The sequence below is a fragment of the Dermacentor albipictus genome, chromosome 7 (genome assembly GCF_038994185.2).
Source record: "Dermacentor albipictus isolate Rhodes 1998 colony chromosome 7, USDA_Dalb.pri_finalv2, whole genome shotgun sequence".
In the NCBI taxonomy this organism is placed as follows: domain Eukaryota; kingdom Metazoa; phylum Arthropoda; class Arachnida; order Ixodida; family Ixodidae; genus Dermacentor; species Dermacentor albipictus.
Genome location: NC_091827.1, coordinates 5,639,801 through 5,666,698, shown reverse-complemented (window position 1 = coordinate 5,666,698; position 26,898 = coordinate 5,639,801). Strand labels below are relative to the sequence as shown.

Sequence of the window (26,898 nt, the reverse complement as noted above, 5' to 3'; positions counted from 1 at the left end):
TATGATGGTTCAATACAGTCACTCTTTTCACACTTATGAGCAGCACACCAGCAGTGGCCTTGCCTCAGCTTGCTGCCGTGTTCTAAGAGTTCTTTGAGACATTAAGCTTCCTACAAAAAATTACGAGAGAAGACTCCCGCGCTGTGGTCATTCAGATATCATGGGAATTATGGGTAGTACACGGGTTTGTCTAATCTTCGCACCTGTGGCTTCAGACGTTCTTGTGGCGATATTTATCCTTCTAAATTTTCAGACAGCTATCGTTTTTTGAACACTGTGCAATCAACCATGTTTTTCTCCGCGCATATGCACAATCATTGCGAATTGATGCATTTAAACGCAATATTCGGATCGTCACGAGATCGTTTACAGACATAATGATGAAGTTTAGCCAAAACCAAGTACTATGCCCATCATCATTCTTAAGCCGGAGGAACTGCCATACTCGCAACTCCTGTAGGCACTAACGACATAGTAACCGTTGGTAATTTTTTCTTGGAAACTCTTCTATGTTTTGAGCGCATTGTGTGGCATAGCGACGGCAACAAGTCGGAGCCATCAGCAGAAGTAATCAGTAAGAGAAGTCTTTGTGCCGTGAGCTTGTGCCTTCCCCCGCCGCCGCCGCCGCCGCCGCCGCCAAGAAAAAGAAATAATAGCGAAAACTTTTAAATGACTGCGATAGCGATGAGCACGGTCGGCGACTGCAAATCAAACTCTCTCGGCTCAAGTTGGTCCGGTATTTTCGCATGCGTCACTGTATACATGCCAGAGAAATCGCTTGCGCTGGCGTAGATTCGCGGCTGTTGCAGCACGATGCTCGTTGCCCATACGGTGTGGCTATAGATTTACGCATCCCGCTATGAAAATGGTGACCGCGCTTCCGAAAGTTTGAGTAGAGCAAGCGCGTCTTGAGCTGAGCGATAGCGTGATAAAGCGGCATTATTCGGTGAAAGCAGTCGCTGGCTAAAGGTAAAAGAAAGCATGCATGGCGGCATTCCGGCCACCATTGCTTCGGCCCAGACACGCCTATAGGCAAAGGAACGTGAATCTTTTCCCTGTCACGTGTTCGATGCATACGAAATACGCACGTAGCGGAGGAGACAAGGCAACGCGCGTTCATATCTGACTGTTGTCGTTACGTATACCATCTGTAAGCAACGTAGCTCGCTGGAGTTTAAGCGCTCGCAGCTTCGCCCCTGCAGCACCGAACTTTGTGAGTCGGTGTACGCACACTGACTGACGTTTCTAGATTTCGCCGCACTGCTTTTGGTGAGTTTGTACATGCAGCCTTCTCGAGAATACTTACAGGACCTTCGCCTTTCTCTCCATTTCTTTTAGCTTGTTTCTATACTACGCTTTTGCGTACTTGTGTTTTCTCGAAGCGGCTCCACGCCGACGGTATCCCGGCCACCGGGATTCTCGTTGTTTCGGTGTCGCATTGTACGACTGCTTCGCGCCGAATGTCGCATTCAGACGGCGTACACAGGCCTCTCTGCAGGAGCGTATCCCGCCGACGATTTATTCTCAGTATCTCCCTTGCCTAACGCTTCGCCACTGCCGCCAGAGCGATATAGCTGGAGGGAAGGATAACGCTGAACGAAGTTATTCTAACGTAGATTTCGTATGTTTTCCCCCCTTCTTATACCTTCTTTTTTGTTTCTCAACTCCAAACTGGTAGCTGAGAAATTCTGACTTATTCGGTATTCAACAGAGGCGCGACTGGGATGGTAATTGTGTCCCTACTGTTCCTATTCGAATAAAAGTTGTATTTATTTTCGTTGAAAAGACACAAAGAGTGGGCTGCAAAAAAAGGAAAACTGCTTAATAAACTTAGCTTTATCTTTCACGGAAAGCCTTTCTCAAAGACAGCAATACCGTGAATAAACATATTGTGTCAACACAGCGTGGATACAGAAAGAGTAAAATAAGCTGGAGTGATGTAGCAATAAACAAAAGTAAACCAGACATGAGAGTGCAGCGACGTACAATAAATCTTAAAGGGGCAACAAAGACAAAGACCGAGTCAGCTTGTACAGGTAACGGATTCTTTACAAACTCATTTCCGCCATGTTCGCGGTAACATATTGATTATTATAGAAGCGAAAGTGAAGGCCAAACATCCATTTTTTTTTAAATTTCGTGCCACACCCTCAGTTCAGGTACGTCAATGTGACGTCACACATTTCAAAGTTTCTTTTTTTCACATTTGGGCCGATGTGCCGCAGTCTTCGAAACTTTGTAAGTATCAGCTTTTAACTTCATTCGGTGTAGTCCCTCTGCAGACTGGTAGCGAGCAGACGCCGTCGAAATCCCCGACTCCACGGCGACCTGGTACGGCCGTAGTTCAAGGCGGCATCGTCATTCGCCTTTTTGTTCGTCCTTTCTGTGTGGTTTAGAAAATGTGTTCTCAACGGCAATAGTAGCTGTATTAAATGTTGTAGAAGGATAATTTTTAAATACAGTTCAGCCTATCTTTCCCTCGACGTTTTTCTCGACGTTAAGAATGCGTCGGCCGCCGTGTTCTGGGCAACAAGCATTGCGGGAAGGCTAGCTCGGCACTTTTGTTAGGATGAACGTTTAGCTCGAGGCCAACTCCGAACGCAGAAATGTTTTGATAAGACACCGGACCGATTTGAGTAAAGTTGCTGCTTTTGAGATATAAAGCTGAATTTTAAATAATGTAGGAAGCAAAGTCTTCTTCATAATGCTAAAGAATGGTACATTTAAAGAAAAATTAAAGCACGTACCTTACATAACTATGTCTGTGCACGAAGATCAGTTATCGCTGTAAACTGCGAGAACTTATATATTAGTTGTGAAACTTATGTGAAAATATTACTTATATTTTAGTTTGATATTTACTTTGTGAAAGCTTACGTTATATTGTTACGTTGCTTACGTGGGTTCTGAAAAAGTCAAATTCATAAATGGGTAGTATAATGGAGAGTTGTGTAAAGTACGTCAATTGTACACTTCAGAAGTCTTAATAGATGGAGTTTTCAGAATGGTGATACGTTTATTGCTGAAGAGTTACAGAGTCAGGACGGTTCACGAATTTGTTAATTTTTTCTTTCATGCAGTTTTGAAATTTTGAATAATTTAAAAAAATTATGTTTGCGCCCCAAATAAAAAATCTGACTTCGACAATCACTGGAGTATAGCTTTTTTCCGTTTAAATGCAACAAAACTCATCAAATTTGGCGCTATGGCTGCCGAGCAGACCGATTCCTCCGTTTGTGCTTGCATTTGTTATAGGAGCTCCCGAGCTAAAGCTTCCTGTTAAGGGCCCGTGGCATTGGAGCACTACTATTAATATTCGATTAACATAGTCGTGAAAAAAAGACTATGATGTCTTTCATGACACTTACATGAAATACGAATCGATATTTTGCTTCGTACCTCGCGTAACCCATTGTTATAACGCCGTTTTTTTATTTCATTTTCTCCTTTGCAGTCACTAGATGGTTTTACCTTTGCGCTGGGAGCAGATGGCCGCTTTTTGTACATTTCGGAAACTGTGTCCATCTACCTTGGGCTGTCTCAGGTAAGAAAAAAAACAGCAAACTCGTAGTTCATTATGCTACAACTGAGCTACTGTAATTCGATGTCACTATCAACGTCGGTCCACCGACGCTTTCGATTACACTGCCTGCGTGATCGGTCCGCGTTACATACTATATAAAAGCCTATAGGAGGACACATATCCTGCATTGATATCAGGATTGGTACACCTTATTATAGAGCCTCCAGGATCGGCGCGCTTTTATTTTCCGTTGCAACTATCGAAGGAAGCCCATGAGTGGCCTGTATAATACTATCGCATTAAAAAAGCTTGGTCATCCGAATTTATGGTGCTCCTGAATTAACGATGCTCCAATAGATTCTGATCGCAGAATAAACTGCAGACAGTAAGAAATAGCCTAGTTTTTTTTTTTTGTGTGTGTGCTGTGTGTGCTCGCTCCTTCATACGTAATACGCACCAAACTGCGGATCCGTAAGGCGTCGGTCCTAGTGATTTACGCCAACAAAAAGCTTCGTAAGCAACCTGCTTGTCTAATGAGCTGCGGAGGTGTACGAAGGTCTGTTGGTAAGTGCTAGACACTTCAACGAAAAGGCAACACACAGGGCTAGAGAGATAACGTGGAAGTCAGCACACTTCTTGCAACGCTGTCAGAGTTCTTCTAACTTCAGCAAGAATTCACTTATCTGCGGCACTATGCATCAGCGCGGAGGCTTGGCGACATCCATAACGAACCTTGCATCCCTAACCGATATGTCATAATCGCTGGTTAAATTTTGGTACGTACCTTTCGAATACCTCTTAAAATTTATTGTAGTCATAAGAGACCATAAATACTTGGTCGTTATATAACGTTACTGAAGTACTAAATCGCCAAACAGACGACTCAAGAAGAGAGACGGACGAGCGCTTACTATCAACCGATGCTTTATTGACGGAAACGCACAATATATATACTCAAATCTGGCGGCGCAACCCACACGTCGAAAATCACATGGTAACCAGGCAAAAGGTGATAAACTTGCATTGGACAAACGGGGAGGTGTTTAAATGAAAGGCTAAAAGAACACGAACGCTCACAGGAAAAAGGAACTGGTTCCAACATGGCCATCCATTGCAAAGAGTGCGGGTGCAAGCCTCGCCTAAGAGATACCATTGTTCTGGACATAAGTCGAGACAGCGTTGTCCGTGAGCTGAAGGAAGCCTTCTACATTAAAAGGAAGGGCCTTGAATGCGTCAGCGAACCATTAAAAATTCTGTATGAAAGTGAAATGTCCTTTTTAGAAGCCCTTAGCTAGAACTGAGCATGCTGCTGCGCCGCCTGCGCTTGGTGAAAAATCTTAATCTTTTAGTTTTTAATGGGGTACTCCCTAATGGCGGCGTTTTGTGCATCGCGTAACCATTATCATTTATGATCATTTGGCCCTATACACCACGTGTCATTGTCACGAACGTCACCTTTACAATCGTTTGATCGCCTTTTGCCTGGTTACCATGTGATTTTCCACAACGGGTGAGTTGCGCCGCCAGATTGGCGTATATATACTGTGTGTTTCCGTCAATAAAGCATCAGTTGTTAGTAAGCGTTCGTCCGTGTCTCTTCTTGTGTCGTCTGTTTGGCGCTTGAGTACTTCAGTAACATGCACCAACTAGCCCAACAAAAAGTTCTGCTGTTATATACCGTATTGTCTGGGTAGTCTTTGGCACTGTAACGATTATAGAGCGCGTCAATATTGCGATTTGGGGCGAGCTGGTCGAACTTCACGGCGCCAAATGAAATGAAAAGTGGGGAAGAACGTAGGCGGGATGTGGTTAGCACAAAGAAGTACAAACACAGGAGCTGTCTACGAATTGGGTTTTATTGGTCAACTATAGTATATATATATATATATATATATATATATATATATATATATATATATATATATATATATATATATATATATATATATATATATATATATATATATATATATATATATATATATATATATGGGCAAGAAGGTGCTGTGGTTATCGAACACAACATTGTAGACACGTGGCAAAGTAGCGAGCTTCTCGTGTGGTATGATTGCGGTGTTTGCGGAGGAATTGTCTTGAAAAACGCGGTGCACTTTTTTCTCCAAGCATCCTCAGAAAATCAAGTGCGAGGGGTACAACAGAGGGCTGTAGGCTTTCGTGCACAGTCGCTTTCCCTTCTCAGATCGCTGCGGAACTTGAATTATCGTAAAGGCTTATACAGTACGCGACCAGAACAACGTTCCTCGGTTGGTGGACGCTGACATGCGCGCAGGTGGAGATGACGGGCAGCAGCGTGTTCGACTACGTGCACCACCAGGACCACGCCGAGTTGGCCGAGCAGCTGGGCATCAACCTGTCGCAGTCGGTGTCCTCGCCGTCGGGCGGCTCGGGCGGCTCGGACGACGGCTCGTCGACGCCGAACTCGCTGGACAGGCCAGCCCCCGTGATGACTCTCGGTAGCAGCGCAGCCTACAAGGGTCTAGAAAGGTCCTTCTGCGTACGCATGAAGTCTACTCTTACGAAGCGAGGCTGCCACTTCAAGTCTTCCGGATACCGGGTCAGTATGTGCACCACATTAACACGGAACTACCGTGTAAAGTCGAGACACCCCATGAGGGTGACATTTTGCAACAACCTTCGTAATCGTGATGAATAAAATGGAAATGAAAGTGGAAGAAAATTTTGATTCAGTGTCCGTTGGCTTCCTATGATTCTTGCTAAAAACAGATTCCTTCGATTTCTCTGGTGCTTGTCGTTCACAGCGTCAGATGGGAGAACCCAATATGTTTTTTTTTCTAGGAATATATTCTTCGCGTACTTCTACGCAATTTGGCGTCGTCTGTTTCACCGAGTAGACGCTGTCGCTGCTCTAGCAACAATGCTGTTGATGTAGGCGATACGATGACTTCAGCGAGGCTTCGCGTGATTCGGCACCAGATGCATGGGTGTATACACGGCTGTCAACTTTTCTGGCCTATGTGATGTCATCGTGTCTTGTTCAGTCTGTCTTTAAACGAACAAACGTGCAGGTGGTTTTGGTCCTGTGCCACCTGCGGCCCCAGTACTCGTTCTCGCCCGGCCGCTCCAAGCAGCCGCCGCAGATCCTGGGCATGGTGGCGATGGCGATCGCGCTGCCGCCGCCCTCGGTCAACGAGGTGCGCCTCGAGTGCGACATGTTCGTCACGCGGTTGGGCTTCGACTTCCGCGTCGCCCACTGCGAGCCCCGCGTCGCCGACCTGCTCGACTACAGCCCCGAGGACCTGGCCGGCCGGAACCTGTACACCCTTGTGCACGGCCAGGACGTGCAGAAACTGAGAAAGTGTCACGTGGATCGTGAGTAGATCGTCTTGCACCCTCGGCGCACACTGCGTTCGTTCTGCTGAAGGAGTAAGCAATAGCTGGTGCCCAAATCTGCGCCCTAGCGATGGCGTCCTCTCGATAACAACTGCAGATCTCGAAGGCGATGCTTTTGCCGGCTGCATGCGGTAGAAGCGACTTTTGCGAGCTGGAAACATGACACAGACGTCAGCTTTGGGACACCACCTATGGCCCCACATAGAGAAGCGTGCCATGCGCAATAGAATGCTTTGGCGTAGCTTTACACTCACGAACGCTCTCTGTTTCTTTCATGTAATCTCCTGGGGACCCTTGATGTTCAAATAAAATAATAAAAAAATAAAAAACAGAGTGCCTAGTTTCACAAACAGTCGTCTGCATTGAGTGGTTCCCGACTTCTCTCTTCCTTCTGGACAACCGAGGTGTGGAGGAACTCTGTTGTGCCGCCTGTGGCTTCGTGTCGTGTTTACCGAGTCATAATCCCCCCTTTGTGGAATGGCTCACAGTCCTACACTGCAAGAAAAAATTCATCCTTTAAACATTATCTTGTCCCCGAGCAATAATGGCATCTTATGTGTCTTTCCTTTCCTTAACGCTGCACACCCGATACTTTCAGGTTACGTACATGGGGCAAGGACAATGATAGGAGGGAGCATACCTCAACGCGACTGAAGCCAACCCGGTGGCCCACCACGTGATCGCACGTCAAAGTTCGCAGTTGATTTTAGTGTTCCCGCTCTGCAGGCAGAGTCACGGCATGGCAGCTGAACAAGCGCGCACCGAATGAAAACTACTGGCATGGCTACGGGGAACCAAACGTCTCGGCAAATCTCGATTCTTCCTCCGTGGTCTTGATGCAAGAGGTCACGCTTTGGGCCACCACTGTGGCTTCACGGAGCGTTAACTTGCCAAGGTTGGCTGCGCAGCGTAATGCTCCCTCCTATATTTTTCCTTCCTCCATGGTCACGTACGACATGTTGCGACAGTAGTGTTAAAGGAAGAAAATGCACGCAAGATAAATGACGATGCTTATTCGGGCACAAGGCGAGCCCCAAAGCGTAGAAATGTTTTTTCAGACTACCTGGGACACATGTGGTTGTAAGGAAATAATTGCACATCTGTGTATCTGCCCACGGAGAGGCAGGGGCTGTGAACCACTCTAGAGACAGTGGATAGGGGGCCGCGATCAGGACAAAAGTATTTCGACAGTGTTGACAACAGATGTGGGCGTCAAAGGCAGCTAAAGCGCTAGTTAACCCGTTGCGGTCTGCGGGCTTGCGAGATAGACTGTGATGGTGAGATGTGCCGCCTCAGAATTTTGTGCGCCGATTCTTGTTTTCTTACTCACCTTTCTTCCTTTCTATCTGTTTAATTTCCCTTTCCCCCTCCTTTCCTACAGGGTAGTAAGCGGGACTTGTTTCTTCCGGTTAACATCACTTCCTTTTCTCGGTTCCTTTTCTCGGTTCCTTTTCTCTGTCTCTCTAGATAAAGAATTGGTACCGAATAGTTGCTGTACTTTACTATTCTTGCATTTAACACAACAAATTTCCTTCGATTAGGTTACGGGATTAGCCTGATGAAATTATTTCTCCGTTATAATGAGAAAATAGCAGTTGGCGCTCTGCCTTCCTCTTAACCATGCGAACTGCCTCCTACAGTGTCACTACACCAGTGTATGCCCGCTGTCCTTAAATCTGCATGCGCTCTGGGCAAGGCGTGTCGGGAGCACAATCACAACGCCCACTCCTTACTGGCACGCAGTGATGAACAAGGGCCAAGTGATGAGTGGCTACTACCGGATTATGAACAAGAACGGCGGCTTCACCTGGATGCAGACCTGTGCCACGGTCATCTGCAACAACAAGAACTCCGAGGAGCAGAGCATCATCTGCGTGAACTACGTCCTCAGGTACGTGTACACGTGAAAAAATTCTACATCCTTGAGGATGCTAGTCTGCCGAATGGCTACCACCCTTACATTTAAGGTTACAGAATTGTTTATTTTATACGATAGCGAACTCGAGCTGGATCTGCAACGAGAAAAGGCGTAGTTGAAAACTGTGCAACACCTCTGGCCACTGAAATATTTGACACGAGAGTTTGACAATGTTATAGCTATGAAAGTTTATTTCATGCTGTTGTTGCGTCGCACTTTTCGTGTCTCATTTATACTTACTACAAGATGCCATCAGAAAACAGTTCCCTCTAACCCTTAAGATGTAGCTATAAATCGGTATTTTGTGGTATGAAGGACTTTATTGGGTCCTGAACGTCAACCCTAAGTTGACGCGGGCAGCTCCCACGTTGGGACTGTCAGGCCGAGCCCTTCAGCCACACCGCGGGCCTTCTAGACTGCCCGTAATTGGTCAGAGAGTGATTCACTGTGTGACTCTATCCATCGGTGACTCCTATCAAAATACATGAAAACAGAGCAATCATTTTTTCTGCAACCACTATACCAAATTTCATTAGATGTGTTGCATCAAAAAAAAATTTAGAATCTAGGGAATGTCTTAAGCGGATATTTGATTTAGGCCTTCTATATTTTAATAAATATTCTCGAAAAGAAAATTACACTACCTTGAAAAATGAAACTATCCATTTCACAACTTTAACTCAGCAGTGAAAAACAATATCAAAATACTGTAAACAACACCTAATAATACATCTAAAGCGGACAAAACTGATGTATTATACACCGCTATGAAATATACCACTATCATGTGACTAAGATTTTTTCAAACCCTTGTAAACATTGTAACAAAGTCACGTAAGCTGTAAATTCATATACCGAATTTGTCCAGTTGAGATGCTGCAATGGATGCTGTTCACAGAACTGCGACATCTGTTTTTGGTGCAGAGTTATGGATTTGCAAATTTCATGCTTCTATTTTTTCAAGCTTAACGGTCTCTGGCGATCTTTGTAAACAACTTAAGGCACTGTACCGAATGTTTGCTTCCAACAGTCGTTAGCATTTAATTTTATCTCTAGAATGCAACAAATTTCATTGTGATCAGTCCAGAGGTTGTCTCAACAAAGCATTTCTACATTTTATGTGTATTTGAATAAGGTAATTGGAGTTGGCCTCGAGCTAAAGCTTCCTCTTATGTTGCCGATGAGATAAACCAAGCACCATCTATACACTCGTCAGGGTGTGACAATTTTTAGTGTCTACCGTTTTCTTGAAGTATGACAAAGGGATAGGAAAGTTAGGAGGTGTTAGTAATGGTGCACATATGCCATAATGATTCACGGAAATATTCGATATTTTATTAAATAGTGATGACTGCTATGCGGGACACTTACGACCAGCCGCGCATATATTAGTCTGCAAGTTGCAAGATAATCCTTCTCCCCGGCTGGGTTTGAAGTCATCGCTACACGGTTGTGAGCCATGGCGTTAGAGGGCCGGCTAGTGTTAGGCAGCACGTGCGGCGAGGCAGCGAGATACGCCAATTTGCGCATGCTCCGTGGATTATTCAGGTTTTGCCTTGCAAACATTGAAGCGCCATGTGCGACAGTGAAAAAGAATGTTTCTGTGCATGTGCAGCAAAATTAGCCGTGCGACGAATTCTACACTTGAAATACTTTTTACAGGGTAAAACTTGTTAGATGATCGAGTACGCTTGAAACACTTGTCAGTGAACGAGCAGTGATCGAGCCGAGGTATGCTGATGTTTTCTTCAAGTCCTCAAGCTTATTAGCTGAATGCGACCGTAAACTGGCCGAACTACAGGTCTTTCGTATCATGTCGTCCTCATAAACGTTCTTCTGGGGTAAGCATTCTGGTTTGCCACCGGTGTAGGGCTTGGTTAACATTTCCATCTTTCATTCTGCACTCTCACTTTCTCTTGAAAAATATGTCAACATGATATTGTAATGCAACACTGCTTTACAATTCTCTTTTTTTGCCGATTTCCTCTCCATTTCTCACATGTGTGCAGTGGCGTGGAGTACGAGCACTGCGTCATGGACTGCAGCCAGATGCGCGGCTTGGGCGACATCAAGCCCGACGATCCGAGCAATTCCGAGAGGGGATCCACGCCGGACAACGAACCACGAGGTGAGAGATTCACGTTCGCTTATCCCTTCTACCTAATGCTACTGTAGAACTATCCGTATCACCACCCCATTTCCTTCGTAACAAGGGTTGAGATACTCTGTGTGGGTGAATAAAAAATAACAAAAAAGTAAGGAAAAAAGAAGGAAGCTATAGGCTGTTCACATGAAACTGGGACTGAATAAAGTCTCGATAGCAAGTTCATATACTCGTCGTGCTCATCAATCGTTCTTTCAGCTCCACGTTAAAAACCCGTGGTCAGGCGAGTTTACTGTGCGTATGCTCGATCGTTTATGCGTGACCCCTTCATACCTTGTCATCCTGTGTTTCTTTACGGAACTCATCATCAAAAATGACAGTTCATATTTATATGTTTGTCCGTCGTAATAATAAAATCAGTAGCTAGTTCAGCCCACCGTGTCGTTTCCAATGTGTTTTAACCTTTGTCTGCGTCCTTAGCGCTTGGCCCACCCAAATATGTACAACCAACTAGACAATGTTTCCACTCTAATTAATCGCCTACCTGCAAAAGACTACATCATATGCTGAAGGAGCCAAAGAATCGATATTGCAAGTTTCCAGCACTTTTGCTCTGCCAGAATGCCTACCAAATACAAGAAAGTTCAAAGTGCTGTAAGATGTGCGTCATCACGCTGACTTAAAGGGCCCCTGAAACGGTTCGGACAAATTTTGTAGGCGCATAGGGTACAGCTTAAGTAGAACATTCGCACCACAATTTAAGTGAAGCGTTACGTATTAATGGAGTTACAAGCGATTAGAAGTTACCCTCCTCCCTAGCCATGCTTTTCCTCCTCAACTCGCTCGCCGAGCAAGCGGCGCTAAGCTATGGTGGCTAGAAGGAGCTGCCTTCTAGCCATCATAGCTAAGCTCCGCCTTCACTGGTCCTGCGTCACGATGCGACGTCACATCGTCCACTTCCAGTTGTTGGAGCACGCCTCCTCCCGCGCGAGACCTCTCCGCTGGCCGCTTGGCCGTCGACCGAGAGCCATCGAAGCAGCGTGCGTTGCGAGCATTCTGTCGTAGCGCCGAAGGTGGCCGGTATTCCGGTAACCACAGGCAAGCTGGTCATTTCGGCAAATGACTGGAGGCATAAACTCAAGCTGATGAAGGAACTTCAGCGTAGACGTACGTGAGCAGCCTGATCGGTCTGCACTGTCCAGACACTTGTTGGCGCAGCGCTTAACCAGTCAAACGAAGCGCTAATATTGCTCTAACCAAATGTAAAACATTTTAAACATTTATAAGAACAACGTGTTGATGATTACACTCCTGCGAAAAATACACACCAGCAGCAAAGAAGAATGCACTTCGTTGCTGCCAGGGTTGCCGTTGGTGGCTACTTTGCGCCAAATTGGCTACTTTTCGACCCCGTCTGGCGATGAAAATTTCACGTTGGCTCCTTGGCTACTTTCTGGCTACTTTGAACTTCTATTTTGGCGCATTCACTAGCCATTTTTTTTTGCAATTGCATATACAATAGCAAGCAAGAACAAAGAAGAACAATTATTTTTAAGGCTTTGCTCTCCTCATGGCTGTTCCGGTCGCCTTGACGCGCGCGCGCCATAGCGCGCGCGTCCTGTACGCATATATTCTCTCCGCCGGCGGTGCGCACATAGAGACCAACTAGCAGACGCGGGTGCGCAGACGCACGGACTCTGGGTGATGGGCGCACGTCGAAGCAAAGCCCGTGAGGACGTTGCGCGCCATCTGGAGAAACTAACGCTAATTCTAGCGCACGGCGAAGCAAAGGTCGCAAGGACGCTGCGCTCCATCTGGAGAAAATAACACTAATCTAGAGTACTTTCTCCGTTAGGGTCATGCATCCGAAACCATGCGTTTAGGTGCAGCCGTGTGCACGGCATGACACCAGAGAGGAACGAGCAGTACAGGTGAAATAACACTTGTGTACCCCAAGGCGACAAAGCTTCTGTTTTTGTGCCTTCGGCTTGCCGACACCGGCGTCTACCATGGGAAAAGACGCAAGAGCAAAGCGCACGTTTCGAGAAGAATGGAGAAAGGACAAGAAACTGAGCGGTAAGCAAAACGGAAACTATTCTTTAGGCGTTTAGTCGCATGCCGCTTAGTATCTAATATGCATATTACCATGCGTTACAGGATGGATTTCGTCACGTGACGGCGGAACGACTGCTCACTGCAAGTACTGCAATTGCAACAATCAACCCCACTACAGTGATCTGTTGAAGCACGCAGAAACCAAAAAGCACCGCGAGTGCGCAGTAATCCCAAGTTCGCAACAAAAACTGCCGCAGCTTCTAGCGTCTTCGAGTCGAACGTACTATGAAAAGGCTCGCCGAGAGTTAAGGATCGCCTTGTACACTTCAGTGCACACTTCCATAAATGCTGTCGACGAACTTGGTGAGATTCTGCATTCCGAATTCAATGATTTTGATCTGCACAGAACGAAGTGCACGGCTATAATTACGAATGTTCTCTTCCCGTACTTCACGGAAAACATGGACAAACAACTGAACGGCTCCAGCTATTCTCTAATGGTGGATGAATCAACCGATGTATCCACGACAAAGCAACTTTGCATGGTTGTGCGGTTTCTGAGTTTAGAAGAAAACAGGATTGCAACCACCCTTCTTGATCTCGTAGAGCTGTCTGATGGAACGGCAGAAACGCTTCACGACACGGTATTGAAGACGTTGGACAAGCACGGCCTATCGATCAAGAACTGTCTCGGACTCTGCACCGATGGTGCAAATGCCATGTGCGGCAAACACAATTCTCTGTTCAGTCGTCTTAGTGAGGACAACAAAGACTTGATTCTGATCAAATGCTCTTGCCACAGCCTGGACCTTGTGGCATCCAAGTCGATGGAGGCGATTCCTTCTGCGGTTGAGCACTTAGTGCGAGAAACCTACAACTACTTTGCACACAGCAGCTGCCGGCAAGATGCTTATAAGAGACTGTATGCCAGTATGACAGTGGAAGATGAAAGTGCAAATCCACCGCCCAAGATTCTGTCGCTTTCGCAGACGAGATGGCTTGCTATTGCAGACTCTATAGAAAGAATTTTGGCGCAGTACCAGTCTCTCGAAGAGTTTTTTGAGAAAGCAGAAGATCGCAGCTACAACGTGCGCATTTTACGAGAGATGTATCGAGACAGAAAAAATTATGTTTACCTCGTGTTTCTTGCCTCAGTTCTCCGTAACGTTAGGCGAGTGAACAAAATGTTCCAAACAAACACAACTGACCCACTGGTTGTCTTCCAAGAGCTAGAAAATTTGTCTTTGGAAATTCTTAGGCGGATTTTGAATCCATCAGTTTTGAGGCACAACACAACGGCAAGTCTGCTGTCGCTAGACCTGGCAAAAATGAAGTCGATTTTCCTGCAACCAGAGGTAGTGGACCTAGGTGACGTCTTCAGAGAGAAGATTTCACTAGTCCCTATTGAAGACCAACGGGCCGTGAGGGAGCGCTGTTTGCAATTCTTGAGGCAAATGGCGATGGGACTGCAGCAGCGACTTCCAAATGCCTCCTCTGCACTTCGAAGACTGTGTGCCATAAATCCCGATGGCATAGAAAGTGCTAAGAGCCGTGAATGCATAATGAAGCTACCGCTGCATTTTTTTGGATGTTCCTCAATCGAACTGGAGTCTGAAATACGCCAGCTGCAGAGTGTTAGCGGTGCACTTGATCGCGCATCATGTTTGACTTTCTGGCACGCAGCGGCATCGTACAAGGACCCTTGCGGCGAATGCCCTTTTCAACACCTGGCGCAAGGAGCACTGAAAATTTTGACCCTTCCAATTTCTAACGCTGATGCAGAGCGCGTGTTCTCTTGCGTGAACTTGACGAAAACAGAGATCCGTAACAAAATGAAGCTGGACTTGCTCATGGCGATTCTGCGGATCAAATTTGGGCTACGACTTCAAGAAAAAACAGCATCATCGTTTGACGTTCCTGCTGAGTTGTTGAATAGAATGTGCCAAAATTACTCCGGCATGAACACTATCTACTCTAGATAAACTACGCGGACTGAACTTTTATTTATTTGCAACGTACCTGATGCTTGAAGGCCAAGCAAGAGAACCAAATTTCCTTGCTCTTTATTTACTCTGTGTTCTTGTGTTGATTCAAAATGATATTATTTATTGTTCATTAATAAAAGTTGCTTATAATAATGGTACTTTTCTACTTGGCTACAAATTTGGCGCCAAGACCAGGTGGCGTGGCTACTTTTGGCTACTTTTAGCCTCAGTTCTGGCTCTTTTTGAAAAATTCCCAACGGCAACCCTGGTTGCTGCTACTGTGTATGGTTGAGCTCTGTGCCACCAGGTGGCTGCACCATGCAGACCATTCACAATTACCTTTCTGCTCATCTCATGGCTCATCCCGGCGCAGTCAAGCGGCCAGACCCTGTCCCTTTGCGCTTGTGTTTGCCCTAATACCGGACTTGCGAAACGCTATTGCGTTAGTAATCTTCCGCTGTAAAGTGACGGCCACAAACGCGCAAATCCTGGCGCCTATCGGATAGCCGCAGTCCGATGCGTAGCAGCCAGTTCGCTCGTATGCTGCCTTGCAGAGAGACACGATTTCGCAACTTCACATCTTTCCAGTCGCTACGTCTGCAGCCCACAACGCAACAAGGGTGATTCATCGTGCTCACGAAAAGACTGATCGACACTGACGGCGGAGCTCTCGTCAAAGACTGCGCACGTTGTAACACAAGCAGACGACACTTGCTGTGTGCCGGAAGTGCTCAAGTGTACTAAAAAACTATTCTTGTGTATTCTCTTTAAGTTATTTTCTTTTTACAAAAACAAAGTAACTAACATTCCAACTATTACGAGCATCATTTGTTCACCATAAAGTTGGAAAAATTATCGACCACGCGCCCTGGTCAGCCAATCAGATAGCTCGCCCATGTGACGTCATATGGGTTATTTGCATCATATGGGTAGGGGAGGCTTAACATTCCGCCGAGCAGTGCGCTGCGATCGACAGCGATGTGCATTTTTAAAACCTTATAATAAATTACACGCTTTACGCAGAGCACTTAGATGTGTCAATTAATGATCAGAAGGACCTACTCTAACGACTCAGTACGTTTGTGGAAAATCGCCAAAATCGTTTCAGGGTCTCTTTAAAGGCACTGAGGTACTGTAGCGAAATTGAAACGAAATAGAAGTTTGGCCTGAACTTTCCATTATGAATTAACTTTTCGCACCTAATGAATTAAGTTAGAATTTCGAAATCTTTGCCAGTCTAAGCTGAGTCATTTTTTGTTGATTGGTGTGAATATGCTAAATAATTTCCCATCTGCCCCTCCTGTGCTCCTCGCGCTTCGCAGAGGAACGGTCGCCGGGCCGTGCTGCCGAGCCTTCTCCCAAGAGCCACGAGGCACCGCCATCGTCCACCCCCGCACTGGGAGGGAGTCAGGACGTTCCCTCTGCCGCCGAGCAGCAGCAGCACTTGACGCAGCTGGGCGCTGTGGGGAAGCTCGACTCGCTCAGGAATGCCAAGGTGGGATCGATTGCCCATGGTTCATTCCATGTCGACCTGCCTCTTCTATTTCGATCTTGTCACTTTCACATCATCTACAGACTTTCATATCTTTATTCTGGTTTCCCTTGTCATGTTCAAATCAGTCTCGACTCTTTTCCTTCGCTCACTTGCAAACATATGATTACTGGCAACTCAACCTTTTTGATAAAGTTTAGTGGAATCCAGGTAACTTATTCTGGGTACAGTTAAACGTGGAACCAGCGTAACTAAACCGCGAATGTATGGGTTTGCAAACAGCAGCCAGGGTGTTCATTCTGTGCTACTGCTTGTATAGGTAAGAAATAGTCTGTCATTGGCAGCTCTTTCCTGTTCAAGGTGGTCTCGTGTACTACAGGCACTGGAGTAGAGAATATGTTTTCGTCCGGTAATTGGGCCTTCAGAGGTGAAGTCGCAAAATGTGTGCTTACCGTTGAGGATATCAACAAAGAGCGCTTTTACATTTGGATGGCCAGGCTGTCATCTGAGAAGGCAAAACCCAGGCAGTGTGTGTTGCGCAAACTCGTAACCATTGTCTCATGGCTGAGTGGGGTGATTTCATGTAAAGAATCGTCGATGTTGTCGCAGATGTTTCTATCGTGAGATTGACAGAATGTCTCACTTGGTTCATACAGCATGTGGAGAGCTGAATGTTCACAGTATCGTTGCTCCTGCTGGCTGTACGCAGATTCGGGGCACAAGGAGGTCCGATTCGAACTACATTCAAATGGCCTGCCACACGTACGTGGATGCCTACCAGGTCAGATGGTGATGCTGCTGAAAGTACTTTTGCATTAAGCACCTTCCACACGTGTCCTCCATTCTTCCGAGCACGTCACCCAGCACATCCTCGCACTTGTATTGTGTTGCCCCACAGAACAGCACATCGCACTGAAACCGCACTATCCTTCAAAATGACATGTTGCTAAATGGTTTGTTTCCATTTAAGATAGACATAATAGCACGAATTCAGACAACCAGTACAGTAAGACATGACGGGTTCTGCGCTGCAAACCATTTGACTCATCACCAAGACAATTACATGTAGTATGCATCCTCGTAATTACATATGATTTCTCGTATCACTTAGATGAATTATGCAGAGTCTGTATCAATTCCACATCCTTTCTTACGAATAATATCAAAACAAGAGACATTAAGCAGCTTTACTGTAGCATTTCAGTCTACTGTGCAGATGCACCAAAAGTGACTACGACCAGCAATACTCAACTTTAAGCAAATAACTTTAACAAAATATTTTGCACCACCAGCACATGTACGAGCTGGATGTGACCCCGTATAGTAGATGCCATACAGTGAACATCTAGTAGATGTTAACTGTAGACATCTGCTAGGTGCCGTCTGTTAGGGATCTAGGGGACATGATCGAGCAAACGACTCGTAAATGCCTACTTGTAAGCGTTCAGCAGACGTAGCAGTAGAGGTCTAACAGGTGCAGTCTAGTAGGCAAAAATCGAACCACTTTCACAGAAACCACATAGGGGCCGATTCTTTAGTCAGACTTGACATCATCAAGACAACTTCAAAACAGTGACAAAGTAGGTAGGTTTAAGTGGGGTATCACTGGAAAGGTCGGAAGCAGTGCACCTCCGGCAAGTGTATTACACTTGTGTGCAAAATTTAAATTTTCTGAGTAAAAAAAGAATAATAAATGCTGACAAATCACCACTCATATTTGATCTGTAACAAAATTTGTTGCTGGGCTTGTTGGTTGATGCTTAACAACTGAATATCGGTAAGTGCAATTCCAAGATCGGACAGAGTATAGACACAGAAGCACAGGACAAGCTCTAACTCGCAAATAAATTTCATTCTGAAGACTTCACCTACTTAAGTATACAGCAAACCATAATCGCGCAAATGCACTGCCCATCAAGCCAACCAATGCATCATATCAAGAAGCGTATAGATTACAGCATAATTTCTAAAAACTGCTTTTCTTTACCATGTAAAACAGCCGACGTATTGCTAATTCAGGCACTTTTTTTCTTTCGATTATGATATGCCTCTATGATTTCTCTAGCCAGTGCGCTTGCGCGATCCTGGTCTACTGTGTACTTAGGTAGGCGAAGTCTTCAGAATAAAATTTAGTTGCGAGTTAGCACGTGTCCTGTGCTTCTGTGTATATCTTCTGTCCCGTCTTGGAATTGCGCTTACCAGTATTCAGTTGTTACTCATATTTGAAGTGAGATCAGACTATATGAAAGCCTATTTACGTTTTACATTTCGCGAGCGCAGTGAAAAGCAAGTGGCAATGATGAATTCTGATCTGCCGCAGGCGGCGTTCACACCGGTTGTAGGGAGGCCTGTTTTTCATATAGTTTCTTGATAATTTCATAGCCATGGTAGGGAGCTCCGGCCTGTCTTAGCGCTTGAGTATGTGTGTGTGAAGGCTTCCTACGCCATGGTATCAAGCTAACTGCTCAGGCCACGTAGCACTAAATGCTAAAGGTAACGTGCATACGTAACCCGCAAAATATTACCGTTTGCGTCCCGCGCATACGCAATTTAGTCCCGCTGTAATATACAGTAAAACCTCTTTATAACGAAACCAGATATAACGAACCAATGGATATCACGAAACAATCGTCATTCCCCTTGAAATTCTAATAGATGTCCATGTATTGAAAAACCTCGTTTTAACAAAGCTAAAATTTCCTCGCATTGGCTGTAACGAACCTTTCTTTAGAGCGCAGCTCTTTGTCGCCTGTTCCTGCGTGTCGCGGCGCCGTCATACGTAGCCAGGGCCAGCGCGCTGCTCTAGCGGAGCGCTCTCCCGGCACCATCTCTCGCGCACCGCACGAGCCTTGCTCTCTTCGCTATTCCCCCAATGCCACCCATGTGCGGTGGCAATGAGAGGTCCGGCTCGATTACGGCTGATCTCGATGATGTGCTGCTGCCAGAGCCGAAACGCATAGCTGCCGCCGTTCGCCACTGCATGTACCCCTTCCCCCATTCCTCTCCTCCGTGGCGGCGACCGCGCCAGAGCACGCGGTGTTTCCTCCTATTCCTAGCCAAGACGCACGCGCATAATTTAGCGCTCCCATGGGCATGACCTTTAGAACGAAAAGCATTCTTGTGCCGTTGCATGCTTTGGTAAATAAACAAAAAAGAAGATCGCTTAACTACAACAGATGGAGAAGGTGTCTAGAGAAAGAAACAGGAGGTAGAGCAGACAGTGTGCGAGAAACAGCTCTAAAGATCGTAACATAAAAGAGACGTCACGAAAAAAAAGCACATAAGATACAATGTATAGAGCAGACGACACAAGTTTCGCCTATTTTAGGTTGCATTATAGTGTGTTTCACCTTTTTTATTTATTTCTTTATTGTGCCCTAAGCATTACAGAGGGGAGTGGTAAAAAAGGAAAAAAAGAAAGAAGCATTTCTGTGAAAAGATACACCAATACATAAAGTTATATAATGCACCAATATCATACAAATACAATCCTCCAACCATCAAATGAAATCATGAATACAAAACATCAAACTATAAAACATTATGAACTCACAAGAAGAAGATACAGGTAAGCACAAGCAAACAAAAAGAAACGATTGTGAAGCAACAAACTGTTTAGTTACTGTTAAGACATTATTGAAACGTTGATGGTCTGTAATGTCTGCAGGGACGACAGGAAGATGGTTCCACTCCTCGCAAGTTCTGGGGGAATATGAATACTGGAAAGTAGAAGTCCTACAAAATGAAATGGCAATCTTATGTCAATAATCAATGCGTGATGATACATACTGGAGAGTTTTACTTTATTTCGTTTTGACTAACTCAGACGGAGCCTGTTCGAGGGCACTGCTTTATGATCTCGGTAGCAGTGCAGTCACATGGTATTCTTCATATTTCGCGGCGTTTATTTATCAGCGCTAAAAACGCACACCGTACAACAAAATAGAGGATGGTGCGTGCCCCCCCCCCTCCCCTTGCGTGTCATCCTCTATTCTCTTGTCCGGTGTACGTGTTTAGCGCCGTTTTTAAACATTATGTAAAAGCACCAACTCGCCCAATCTGCCGTTCTTCTTTATTTTTCAGTAGGAAAGATATTAGTACGCAATTAGTACGTCACTGCAATTGCCGCGGTTAGGTGTCCCTTGAATGTGCCTACAAATGCCTCATTGACACTTATGATAATTATGATAGTATGTCTCGAGTTAGATAATTAACTTCAATTATCTAATTAAATTTTAGTGGTAAAACAATTACTGGCAGATACTCTACTGTACTGTAAACAATATGCACTAGGTTTTCTTCGAGTAACGCATTGATCTTTATGTAAACCTTGGTGCCTGATAGCTAATTGGGACACCCTGTATATATTTATGACCTTTGCATGCAACTGGCGACCTTTCCATCCCTAGTAAATGCTCGTAATTATTAGAAAGATTTATTTTCATGATTTGTTAGCATTGCTTACTGGAAAAAGAAGCAATACTGAGACACACAACATTCACGTGCATTTCACACGCCATTGATAAAGGACTCTGCCGAAGGGGTCACTGAAGTCTATAGGTTCTTTTTTTTTTCGTGGTAAAGAAAGCACGCAAAGCACTTTTAAGCATGGTAAACATACAGCAACATATTCATTCTCTAAGCATTGGCTATCCATACCTTTAGAAAAAATTTTTAATTGGCTGCCTTCACCTCTTTGAAAGATATAATAAACTTTGTTATGTGCGTATATTTAAATATATTGTGTATATGCATGGTGTTTACTATGGAAATTTAAAACAATGTTGAGAAAATGCGGATGAGGCAGCCGCCCCTAGTGCTTCTTATGCGCGTGTCCTCCTATTGTCAGGATTTGCAGAAATAAAGCGAAATTATGAATTAAAAGTCGTCCACGTCCACGCCAACAATGATGCAGTAAGCTATTAGCCCCAGTAAAGTTTCGAGTGAAAAAGTCGAGGCAAGTCAAAAGATACTTCAAGTGATGTGGGTGACAAAGTTCTGGTAATGGCACTTTATGTGTGTGTATGGGGGGGGGGGGGTGAGGCCTTGGGAATCGCCCGGGGGGGGGGGGGCAGCCCCATCCCCCGGGAAACTCCGGAGAGAGCTCGGGCCCCGGAGTTCCCCGTAGTCGGCGCCTATGGGTTGTACCATAGGGCCTCAGCATTCGCAATTATCGTACGAGTGGGTATGTATTTATTTGTTAATTCTTTAACCTTGGATAAAAAGAAATTCCAGTTTGATTGTACCGTACGCTCTTCAAAACCAGCGAAAAAACCGTCAAGAAAAACGCAAAGTTCCTCCTTGATTAGTTCAAAGTTCGAATTTTAGTAATTTTTGATAACTTTCTTTCTGGTTTTGCATTTTGGACGTGAAATGTTAATGCGAAATGACATAATGGAGTGGTCACTTATACCGGGCAGGTGAGTGACGTTAGAAACGTGTTCAGGGTATGTTGCGAATACAAGATCAAGAGTGTTAGCTGCTAATTCTGCTATTCTAGTTGGTTGCTTTATCAATTGTGTTATAGAAAATACAGCGCACATATAAAAAAAAACTCTTGCAAGTGAAGAAGGAGGAGGGTTCAGTGCAGGTGGCTCAAAATCCCACGAGACATTAGGGATGCTGAAATCCCGCATTAAGAAAAGCGGTAAACTCGGGAATTGAGACACCGCATAGTTAATCACGTCGTCTAGTTCTTTAATGAAAATGCGACTGTGAGAAGGTGGACAGTAACAAGAGCCAATAATTATTTTTTTGCTTGGGAAATTCAGCGACAGTCCAAATGGTTTTCCACTCAGTTGGAATGTGCAGGCGGTGCGACGGGATTTCTTTCGAAATGGCGAGCAATACACCACCGTCTATCCGCAACAGTCGATCATAGCGACACACAGAAAATTCATTAACTGAAGAAAAAAAAGCTCGTTATTCATTACCTCTGGCCGAAGCCAGGTTTCTGTTAATACGAGCACGTTTGCTTTGCAAGTATAAATAGCAGAGTACCCGCCGTGGTTGCTCAGTGGCTATGGTGTTGGGCTGCTGAGCACGAGGTCGCGGGATCGAATCTCGGCCACGGCGGCCGCATTTTGATGGGGGCGAAATGTGAAAACACCCGTGTGCTTAGATTTAGGTGCACGTTAAAGAACCCCAGGTGGTCGAAATTTCCGGTGTCCTCCACTACGGCGTGCCTCATAATCAGAACGTGGTTTTGGCACGTAAAACCCCAGAATTTAATTTTTAATGGCAGAGTTTAAAAGGCCACGTTTACTAGACGAACTTCGAACATTTGTGAAAAGTACAGATGCGTGCAGCTGACTTTGCCCACAGCCTCTCGCGCACGTCTAGTTGCGTCGGCATCTGTACGGCGGTCATCAGACGATGCAGTTTGCTTACGTTCAGCGGTGCTGTCTGTTTTCGACGTGTACACGTAATGCTTTTTATTCATTACAAGGGTATTGTACCTAAGCTGATAGGGCTGCGTTTCCGATTGACCTTTGACAAAATTAGCCAGTTTCGAACGTATGCGACGTGTTGAGGGAGAAAAATCTTCGCTCATGGTGTGTTATTTTCTTTTAGATTTTTAGGTGCACTCAAAATATTGTGTCTTACTTTGTAGCTTCAAGACTTCACAACATTTGGGCGGCACTTGTTGGGAACGAAAGGTCCGATACGATATGCGCACGATCGATAGCATTATCGGGCAAATTATCTGCAACACAAAGAAGGGCAGATTTGACACGTGCTTCAGACTGCTCACTCGATTCGAAAGAGTCAGGCATACCACGGAAAACTAAGTTGTCACGACGCGATCTGTCTTCTAAATCGTCTAGGCGAGCTTCCAAAAAGTTTTGCCGGGTGGTAGCGCCTTCCATTGTATGGGTATGGCGTACTCCGATAAATTCTTCATAAATATTGTCAAAAGAATTAGTTTTTTTTCTAGTTTATGCGATCTCTCGTGAAAGTTGCCAATTTTCACTTGGATACTTTTCTGACTGCTTTTTATGGCTTTTACGTCAACGGACAGCTCGGCCTGACTTTGTGCTGGTTGCACAGAAGGAGTATGCACATCTTTGAGCAAATAAAAAAGAACCCAAATTGTTCTGCTGGGTCATCGGGCAAGTCTTCCAAGGAAAGCAACGATGCCGAACTCGTGTCAGGCCCAGGATTTGTTTCCACATCACTGGAGCACAGCAGTAGAAAGATTAAGAAAAAACAGTTACAGGCAGTTTCATAAAACATTGCTGGGCAAGGGAGCAAAAACAAATACGGGGTGTCGCTTTTTTTAGCGTGTAAAGAATGTTTTTCGCAAACCTGCGAAGCACAAACGGGCCAAACGTGAGCCATGCTGCCTGCTTTGTCAAGCGTTTGTCATGCTATAAAGGCATGGCAAAGGTAGCCTCAGGAACTGATGCTAGTGGCGATGAAAATTCCCTTCAGGCAGTGAGCTGCGGTTCTGGGCAAACATCCGGGATAATACCCGGAAAAGCGTAGCCTTCTTCGGTGTAGTCCAGACATTCCAGAGTCGTACAGCCGTTAACTACCGTCTGAGCAGGAGGCAGACACAGCATTAGAAAGGATGGCAGAAAAACCTGCGAAGCGCAAACGGGCCAAGCGTGAGCCATGCTGTCTACGTTGCTCTCTTGCATGATACGGCGTGACATGCATGATGCCTTCACCGATCTGTTAGAAACGTTGCCATTGACAGATGTGTTTCGCTGCGCCGCGAAAGACGTGTCGCTACCAAATCGACAAGGTAAAGCTGGTCACCGTGTGAAGCCTTCTTTGTTGTGTGCTGACAACGACGCAGTGCGCGACCACCAATCTTATCGAGAAAGTTGCATTAGAAGTAGGGTTCCCACATCTGGTATCCGCTTATACTATGCACAAAGTGGTCACGACTCTACTCTCCAGGCTGTTCTTTTGTACCATGGCGCTTCAGTTGTTGTAACGGCGTCGTATCTGTGGTTGCAGGAGGGAGCCGAACATCCGTCGGCCAGTCCAGCGCGCTACGAGGCCGCGCCGGCCGGCAACGCCAAGAGTTCGCGCAAGCGGAGCTCGGACGAAGCGGCCGGCGGAAGCCGCGCCAGCCCCAAGTGCTCGCGGCCGGGTAGCCGCGCGTCGAGCCTACAGCCGCCAAGCCCGGCCCGGAGCCTCCCACCGCCGGACGGCTACGGGCGCGCCTCCGAGCCGCCGCTGGTGGTCGTCGACGACCCGGCGTCGTCCTCGTCCACCGGCGCCGTCTCCTCCCAGGGCGGCCCGACGTCGGGCAACGGCGACGACTCCTGCGACGGCCCCGACGGTCTGTCGCGGCCCTGGAAGGCGGGGGGAGGAAGCGGCCAGGTTTCCACCGGCGAAGGGCTCACCGTGCGCGAGCTGGAGGACGCCATGAAGAAGCACTTGCCCGAGGTGCGCTCCACGCGCTCGGCGGCCATCCAGTGGATCGGGGCGCCCCACCAGTCCGGCGCCGCCGGAGCGTCGCCGCACGCCGCCGGCGGACCCTTGCCTGCGTCGACGCTGCTACGGCAGCTGTACGTCAACCGCGAGTCGGTCATACGGTCCGGGTCGCACGTGTCCGCCGCCTCCTCGCGGCCGACGTACTACGGAGACGTGCCGACGCCCCCCGAGGGACCGTGGACGACGCCCGACGCGTTCGTCCTGCCCCCGTACGCCGGCTACGTCGAGCCGCCGCCGCCGTTCTCGGCCGTCACGCCGCCGTCCTCGGTGTCGCCTCGCGACAACAAGCTGGGGCTCGCCGAGAGCCCGGCCTTCTCCGAGGCGGCGGCCGTGGCCGCGGCGGCGGCGATGCCGCACATGCGCCACTACGTGTCCGCGGCCGAGTTGCCCCTCAAGCCGCAGGTGCTGGTCCACCCCGGAAGCCTGGACTACGCGACGCCTCAGGAGCAGCAGCTCTACGCGGGCGGATTCCACTTGTACGGCAAGCCCAACGGTGCCTGGTACTCGCAGCAGCCGAACACGTAGCGCGGCCTCTCGGCAACCCTGTGAATCGCCCACTTGTTCTCTGGCTGCTTCCGTGTGCGTGCGCGTGTGTAAATGTGTGACTTTTGACGAGTCTGTTGCGGCGCCCTCTGCGAACACTTTGGACACAACACAAGACCAACGGGCGTACGCCGATTCGCGTCGGCGGAGGGCTGCCCTAGATTTACCTTGCGCGAGTACGTCCCGGTGGCTCGGTATAATAATTACGAAGAGAGTTGTCTGCTGCAACTTCTTGCGTGAGCGCGATGGTCCGCGTTCGCGAAATGAAAACGAAACAAACAAAAAAATTGTGGAGATATCCCAGTGACACGGCTTTCCTTGCTTCTGTTTGTTCTTTATTTCTTTTTTTTTCATGGTGAGCCCCGTGTTGTAGTATTTGTTGTTGCCGTTGGTCTCAGCTCCCCTGTGTACCCAGCTTTTTCGAACACTACTTTGTCAACTCCTGACAGAGTGGTGTCTCTTCCAACTTCCTTCAAATGCCTTCGGTGTACATATATATGTCCTCCTCGTACGGAAACCCGAGAGCTCAGTCGGCGTTGATGCCACAAGTACATTCCACGTTTGCGAGGACTTTTTGCTTTTCCTTTTCGTTTTGGTACGTTTTCGTTTTTGTTTCTCTCGTCAGCAGATTCTGCGAGTGTGCCTGTTTGCGTGACTGTACATCGAGCTTGTGTACGTCGCCTTTTTTTTATTTTCTCATTTCTTTTTGCTCAGTGTCTTAAATGGGCCCTGCAACACCTCCTTCCTGCGCTTGCTATTTCATTTCGTCGACACAGTTGCGTCAGGATTCACACTGGTTCGTCATCGAATATGAAAGCCGCCATTGGGTGTTTATCTTGAACGAGAGTAGAGAGCGCGCTCACGAGCGCATTGGTTAAAAAAAAAAAAGAAAAGAATGTTTACGCTATCTTCCTTGGAGTAGAAACCTATTCACAACGTTTTTCATTTTTCGTTTTTCAATCAATGAAACCATTCTCAACAATTACCCGGGGCGTTTCCGTCAGACCGGAGGTAATTTGAGTGACAAGCTGTCTAGTGCGCGCTAACATCTGACATCTGTTATATTAAATTTCGTTAGAGATGTTTGTCACGAAGTTCGCGAGAGAATTGGCCATGCGATGCTTCTGTGTTAGGAGAATGACCCAGCAAGGTACTCGACATTAAAGGAAGTGTCATGACTGATAACTGGTGCGCGAAGAAAGGAAAGGAACAAAGACCTCAACATGACGCCACTCTGACATTATGAATTTCACTTGCTTTCCTTTTTTGTATCTGTAATTGTTTCCTTTGTGGAGAAAGAAATGGAGAAAAAAACATTAGCAGTAATAATGAACGCCAAACTTTTGTTTTATTAGCTACCCCATTAAAACCGTGGCACCTATGACCTCACTGTAGCGTTATGTATTTCGCCGTGTTTCCTCGTGCCTGGACTCCCGTGTGGCGCATGAAAAAACT

General features: G+C 46.4%; 1 protein-coding gene across 5 annotated transcripts in view; it reads left to right on the top strand.

Annotated features, from left to right (window-relative positions):
- Positions 1–26,041, top strand: part of trh (PAS domain-containing protein trachealess) — a 602,053-nt gene extending 576,012 nt beyond the window's left edge. For 4 of the 5 annotated variants that reach the window (XM_070521570.1, XM_065449873.2, XM_065449876.2 and 1 more), the window contains 8 exons: positions 3,455–3,544; positions 5,814–6,098; positions 6,571–6,874; positions 8,639–8,786; positions 10,823–10,941; positions 16,280–16,452; positions 17,159–17,230; positions 24,418–26,041. In XM_070521570.1, the coding sequence (XP_070377671.1) occupies positions 3,455–3,544; positions 5,814–6,098; positions 6,571–6,874; positions 8,639–8,786; positions 10,823–10,941; positions 16,280–16,452; positions 17,159–17,230; positions 24,418–25,425 (2,199 nt within the window). In that variant the 3' untranslated portion in view covers positions 25,426–26,041. The remainder of the gene's footprint in view (positions 1–3,454; positions 3,545–5,813; positions 6,099–6,570; positions 6,875–8,638; positions 8,787–10,822; positions 10,942–16,279; positions 16,453–17,158; positions 17,231–24,417) is intronic. The other variant, XM_065449874.2, reaches the window with a different exon arrangement.
- The last annotated feature ends 857 nt before the right edge of the window (positions 26,042–26,898 follow it).